This window comes from Loa loa (assembly GCF_000183805.2).
Source record: "Loa loa unplaced genomic scaffold supercont3.114, whole genome shotgun sequence".
NCBI lineage: Eukaryota > Metazoa > Nematoda > Chromadorea > Rhabditida > Onchocercidae > Loa > Loa loa.
The window spans coordinates 137,099-144,473 of record NW_018108294.1 but is presented as its reverse complement, the minus strand read 5'-3'; the positions used below and the strand labels follow the sequence as shown (position 1 = coordinate 144,473).

General features: G+C 31.6%; 1 protein-coding gene across 1 annotated transcript; it reads left to right on the top strand.

The window, feature by feature from the left end:
- Nucleotides 1–2,664: 2,664 nt before the first annotated feature.
- On the top strand, nt 2,665–5,931 carry LOAG_11057 (DNA repair protein RAD51; the record flags this gene model as incomplete). The annotated part of the gene is made up of 8 exons (XM_003146580.1): nt 2,665–2,811; nt 3,352–3,489; nt 3,919–4,065; nt 4,231–4,388; nt 4,593–4,706; nt 4,952–5,081; nt 5,376–5,500; nt 5,808–5,931. 8 exons carry the CDS (start codon nt 2,665–2,667, stop codon nt 5,929–5,931), a joined length of 1,083 nt encoding a protein of 360 aa, XP_003146628.1.
- Between the last annotated feature and the right edge of the window lie 1,444 nt (nt 5,932–7,375).

Sequence of the window (7,375 nt, the reverse complement as noted above, 5' to 3'; positions counted from 1 at the left end):
CACACACACACACACACACACACACACACACACACACACACACACACACACACACACACACACACACAAACATACACACACATAGACGCGCATTCACGGAAGACCACATATACATGTTCACGTGTTCACGTACGTAACTTTGCTGTCCAAAATATTATTTATAAACAGTATTTTCATTAATTTTTTTTAAATCATGAATGATAAAGCAATCAAAATAAGTCAAGTCTTAAAAATCGGAAGATTTCGAAATAAACGATGATCTTTCAAATCCTAAGTGCAAAAAAGTTAATTATAAAGGTTGTAAATAGGAATTTGATCATATTTCTAATGAAATATTTATAAATTCAATATTGGATAATTTTTGCTTTTCCTTTTGGATAATTTCTGATAAATTTGCTGAGAAAAGCCATAAATGAATAATTTCACAAAATCATAGAATAACTCCATTCTAATCAAATAACTTAATTAGAGTGGCTAGATTATTTTTACAATTATAGCTAATAATTCATTGATAAGTTTATTACTTATGTCATATCTATATGTCCAACAATAACGGTTAAGCGATAGCTTTTACGACAATGATGAAACTGTATGAACAGATCGAAATAGAAATTCGATATGCAAATAATGACTTTAGATATGTAAATTTACTTTCATCTATCAACATCAATTTTAAAGAGATTATTTGCAGAAAAGTAAGTGGATGGATGAATATTCATTTGTTCACTTGTCACAAACGAAAATAACGAATAGCGATGACGAGAAAACCTGTCTTTTATTTTTGTCACTGTTGAATTCTGTTGAAGATACAGCGATGTATGTGTGTGTGTGTGTCTAATTTGCTAGTGTTTGTCGAATTATCAATAAAAATTTATCCTTCTTCCGATTTTCATTTAAAATTTAAGCATTTTCATTTGAAAAATTTCGAATTTCCATTTAAAATTTAGTAGAAAATGGAGTTAGAATAATTTTTTCCCCCTAATTTCAATCTATGAAATGTTAAATGCAAAAACTTATATGGCATAATAAAAAGTAAAAGTATTAATTCCAGAAACTTCAGTCAAGATTTACAATTTTATTTCAGAATAATCCAAACTCAAAAAAAAAAAATCGACAAATGATGTAATCATTTTTGCATGATAATTTAACTGATAATCAAGTGGTCAAAAGCTTAACTTTTTGCCATTAAACTTACCTTTTCATTTAATTATCTGAACATTATTTGAATTTAATCATTTTCGTTTCAATTTTTTTTTGATAAAAATTTTAAGATATTGGAAGAAATATACATTTCGACGAAATGAAGTATAAGAAAATGTAAAATAATTGAAATAAAAAAAAAATACAGGAAATAATTGAAACAAAATGTTAGAAACGAAAATTGTTAAATTGCATTAGAAGTATTGAGTAAACAGTAATCTTTTACTTCGATAACTCTTCATTAAACACTCAAGCACTTCAGTAGAAAATGCTAAAACTATAAATTCCTCATTGATCACCAACATTTTTGTTGTAAGTTTCGACCGGAACTGCATACTTCATCCGGTATTTCATAAGTGTCAAGAGGAAACCACTGGTAAATCCGAGAGATCAACAACAAAAAAGGAAGCAATTATTAAATTTGAATGCCATAAAATGTTAAATATATTTATGATTGCAATCAAAAGTAATATGAGAATAATAGGAACTAAAAAAAAGAAAAAATTTAAAAACTTACAATACATAACTTTTGCTCGCTTTTGGTTTAGTGCTACTCAGTCGGAAAGTTTATTTGTCCAGGTTGATCAAAGCAATCTATCATAATCTCTATGAAATCTTATTTAAATTTCAGAACCATTAATAGACGTGGTGGGAATTTTAAATAAGAAACCTGAAGAATAAAGATAAAAATATGATTTTAAGGTCTAAAAGAGAGAAATAAAATTCTGAGGTTCAAAGGTCAAATTTCAGAGAAATTGAAATTTGCAAATCGAAATTTCGATTTAGATTTTGAAAATACTGGATTGAAAAAGATTGAATGTTTAGATTGGAAAAACAACACTCAAAAATTTACTTTACCTGAAATTTTGAAAATTCTGCAAAAAAATTACCTGTGATTTTGTTTTCATCAAACTGAGCTCAACATAAGTAAAGTAAATGTCGCACATTTTAATAATGAATTATTTTTTGAAAAAGCATTAGATTTGAGATCCATTTCCAATTTCAGGTTACTTTTATAATTGTTAAATTTCGTAAACCCCAACTATATATATACTTTATGGTTTATTGTTTCGAAAAAATCACTTTATTTTGAAATTTAAAAATGAGACATGACTTTACGGGGGAGATATAGCGCTGTAATTCTCAGCGCGGTAAAGGTGGGGCGCTGAATGTTTTCGGTTTGAATTTATTCGTTGAGCGCTTTTGACTTTCACTTCTACGTGTTTACTTTGGTTAATTTGCGTAAATTGTTACTCACTTTTTGTAAATTATTGCTAATCCATGATCAATAATAGCAGGATTTTTTGTTTGTCTACATCTAAATTATTGTATTTAATTCGTGAATTTTCACGTTAGAATCGATTATTTTGTTCTGGCAAGTTTATTTTCTCTCTTCGCAATACTTTATCCTTTACAGATAATGCTAAGTTACTTGAATTATCAGTTACAGGTTCATCCATTAAAATGGCGCAAAGACAAAAGGAAAAAGAAAAGAATAAGGCTTCTACTTCAACAGCAGCAGCAGCAGCAGCAGTAACAGAGGAAGCAAGTAATATTGCACTAGTTGAGGAGGAAGATGTTAATTCTTTCACAGTCGTCGATAAACTTGAGGTTAAACGTTTATCAATGAAATTTAAAATTTGCACAAGTTTTAACTAGTTTTTGAAAGTTTGACACAAATTACACAAAGACTTGACACAAATCTTTGACACTATTTGATACAAGTAACATAGTTTGCGAATACACAAATCCAATTATGGAAAGTAACATTTGGAAACTTCATTAAATATTATGCTTATTAACGTGAGACCAGACAGTTCTATTTCTAATATTTCTATAACTTGTGAGGATTTCTATAACATCTTGCAAGTGTACAAAAATGGCATCAGTAATCAAACGCATCGGTAATCAAACTGTTCCTTTTTTGGTTCGTTTTTTGGGCTTACAGTTGCCTAATGAAAAGGATGGATTTGACTTAGAGCAGTGAAAGATTTTTAATATACTTTATTGAAACCTTTTGAAGAATTTTTATCAAAGATAAGAGGAATAAGAGACGAGTAAACCTCTCATTGAGTGCACTCACTGGATATTTGTAGTGCTATAGTTTGAGCTATAAGCGTTAATTTCCAGATGTTTTTGCTGCTTTTTTAGCAATTTGGAATATCTGCTGCTGATATTCGAAAGCTGAAGGAAGCTGGTTTCTGCACATTCGAAGCAATTGTTTATGCACCTCGCAAAGAACTGTACGCTATCAAAGGCATAAGCGAACAGAAAGCTGAGAAAATATTCGTAAAATAATTTGTTTTATTGGATCATTTTTTCGGTTCCATTATCCTGTAAAATATCAAGATTATGTAGACCCTTCGAGAAGTTATCAAATGCCACAAGCTGGGACATCATTTTTATGCTATGAGTTAAATAAAAAATAAGGATTAAACGTTCAGGTTGTGTAACCAAGTGAGGATTAGGTCAAGAGGTCGGAGGATTAGGTTAAGAGATCGGACAGCGTCTTTTTTTTTCAAAACATTCTTAATTGAAATGTAATGTAGAATACTTTAGATCTGGAGAACTTTTGAAATAAAAATTCGATAAAAAATCGTCAACTCAATTTTCTACTTGGATCATACCTGTAGTAAGATGAGAGATAAGAATTAAATGCACAACGTTTTCATTGGATTAAAGGAAAATTTGTATTTAAATAGTTTCTTTTAATTTAAGGCCGAAGCGGCAAAACTAGTACCGATGGGTTTTACCACTGCTAGTGAAGTGCATATCAAGCGTTCCGAAATTATTCAAATAGCTACCGGTAGTCGTGAGCTAGATCGTCTTCTTGGAGGTGGAGTAGAAACGGGATCTATCACTGAGGTATAATATTATTGTATTTAACGGTATTAATTCGGTGTGAAATTTTTTTGTATGTCCGAACAAGTAATTTTCACTTTAATTTCGATAAGGAACTTTAATTGATAGTGAATAACTCTCTTGAAATTTTAAATACAAGTCATTGATAATCTTTTCCATTTTTTCTAGATATTCGGCGAGTTCCGTACCGGTAAAAGCCAACTTTGTCATACATTGGCTGTAATGTGTCAATTGCCAGTAGATATGGGAGGAGCAGAAGGGAAATGTCTTTGGATTGATACCGAAGGTACTTTCCGTCCAGAAAGGTTACTTGCTATAGCAGAAAGGTTAATCTTTGTTGTATTTTACGTATTTATTTATATTGTTTAATCTAGATTCTTAATAAACCTCTCTATAACTTTTATTACTGGTGTGTTACCTGAAATTATTGGCGACATCACCTGTTATCGTGTTAGATTACTGATTTGTTTTCGTTAATTTTTGAAAAAGCTACCCAATTAATTCATCCCGACTATTGCGATTGGTTTTAGGCACAAACTGTCTTCGCAAGATGTTCTGGACAATGTTGTTTATGCACGGTGCCATAATACTGATCACCAAATGCAGCTTCTCATTCAGGGATCAGCTATGATGGCAGAATCAAGGTTTGTTTGCTGCAAAAGAAAAAAAAAAGAGAACTTACACTTTTTCAAAATTTAAATTTAGACCTTTTAGCGGGTATCAGTCGCTTTTTCATAAACGAATACCATGGTTTGGAGTTTCAAGTAAGATTTCGTTAATTGGGTTGATCTCTGGAATTTTAATGAAAACATCTATTACCAAAATAAAGGTAAGAAAATAGATTATCATGTAGGACTTGTCACTCAACGGAAGACTAAATTAATTTTAGGTACGCACTGCTTGTTGTCGATAGTGCGACTGCATTGTTTCGTACAGATTATTCGGGACGCGGTGAACTTGCTTCTCGACAGACAATGCTTGCGAAATACCTCAGAATGCTTCTCAAGTTATCCGATGAAGTGAGTTTGTAGTTAATAATGGTTTATTCCTGTAATTCAATATTTTCTCCTTGTTTGTGAGGGGCTTTTGAATTTGATTGTGCAGTTCTTTTACATCTACAGTATTTAACTGCGTTAGAGCATGCATTGACGCGCATAATTTCATTTCCTGTACGCTCGTCTCCCCAGAGATTACAAAGTTTTGTCACCTCAGTTACATCCTCGTATAATTAATAAATGAAGTAACGACCGGGAAAAAAAATGAAATCCAATTGATTTTGCACAGTACAGCATTCAAAGTTGCAGCTTTTTCAGTTTGGTGTCGCTGTAGTAATAACTAATCAGGTAGTGTCACAAGTAGATGGTGGTTGTGGTATGTTTCAAGGAGAAACGAAGAAACCAATTGGAGGGAACATCATGGCTCATGCTTCTACAACTAGGTGCTTTTCATCTTCTGTTTTATAAATATTATAACTACAACTGAAATTCAGAAATCCTCATTGAACCGCGCTTTCCAAGTATTTATGTTGTATTCTGTAGAATAAACGATTAATCGTTCAGTTTTTCATAGTATTTTAGAGGGAGAACTGGTTAGTTGTTCCACATCAGAAATTAGAGCTTCATATTTAGTATTATAGGAATCATCAAAATTTTTTAATCATTCACTACAAATACTGCACACTGGACGCACAGTTCATGTTGTTATGTTAGTAAAAATTGACTATATATGGAAAATTTTCATTGTAGGCTTTATTTGCGTAAAGGACGCGGAATAACACGCATCTGTAAGATTTATGATTCACCATGTCTTCCGGAAAGTGAGGCAGTGTTCGCTATAACAACACATGGAATTGACGATGCTACTGATTAGAAAATGTTATTTCTTTTTTTAAACATATAAAAAAGTAATAGGCTTGTTCATAAAGGATAGCATATGTTTGGTGAGATGAAATCCTGATTAAATTCAATTTTAGGCTAATTAATTTTGGAAAATTTACGGATTTTTAACGGTATTATGAAAAAATGTTTTACTTGTAATTTTATGCAATTCCAATAAGCTGATCGCGAACTTTTTGCTCCTAGAGAAGTCTGGTTGTTAGACTCGAACGGTTGTTGGACTGTTAGTTTTATTTGGCATTGCTGCTTGGTTGCCAGTATATTCTTAAGAGTCACAGCTTTTTTGGTTGTATCTATTTTGGATAGGTTTTCTTCTTTTCATTCAGAACATGTAGTAGCCACTCCGATCATCTAATTGACCATCCAGTTATTATTGTAGTTGTTCTTGGGCGGGTTTTAGTTGTTTATTATGAATCTGTTATCAATTTATAGTCTTGAATTCAATTATATTTTTAAAAAATCACAAATATTTGCAAATGTGATGTTTTGAGGTTTGCCATTCAACACTCTTTTTATCGTTATTTTTTGGAAATTTCTATGTTTGTTTTCTGTGCTTTTTGAAATATTCATATAGTTTTGAGATATTGATCTCATAATATCTGCAAAAACTTTGTTTCTTTTCTGTAAATGTTTGAAATGTCCGGGATGGTATAGATATAAAATGAAAATGCTAGATGGACGAATGTGAATGATATGGGTGATTCAACATACGGTTGTTGATGTTCGTTCTACTACTAATGAGGATTTCAGGATACTTGGGTAAGTAATGTTAGCAATATTCCTTCTTTTCGCAAATATTCGTTTTGTGATAAAAAGAAGGAGAGCAGCTAGGGAAATTTCAGAATTGCTTTGAAGCGCTTCGACAAAAGACTGTATTGCTACAAATGATGGGAAGAAAACGTGATGGATTTTTCCGCATTGTAAGCATTAACCCAAAGTTTGTTAAATAGTGGTTGAAAATGGCCTGTCTGTCGTATTACTTTCGTGTTAGAAGTGTTGGCTGGGACAGTACACCGGATTGGGACGTTCATTTCTTTGTGAATAGCACTACCGCTAAAATTGAGTGTCAAAAAAAAAAACTGTTTTGGGAATCTGCAAGAATCGACTTGTCAGGTTGGCGGCGGTGTCACTTTGTAAGATCAGAATCGGTATCAATTTGAAGTGTAATTCATAAACTTCGTCGATGAGGAAACATTAAATTTCCGAAATTATCAGAGATCTTGTAAAGCATTGCTTCTTTGTGCTAGGTAATTTGCATCCATCTGTAAACTTCTAAAATTTAAGCGGGACCTCCCATTTATGTTAAGCTCCTTTTTTATTTACAGCAAGTGCAGTTCTTACAAGGAGGGTGATATATATATATATATATATATATATATATATATATATATATATATATATATATATATATATATATA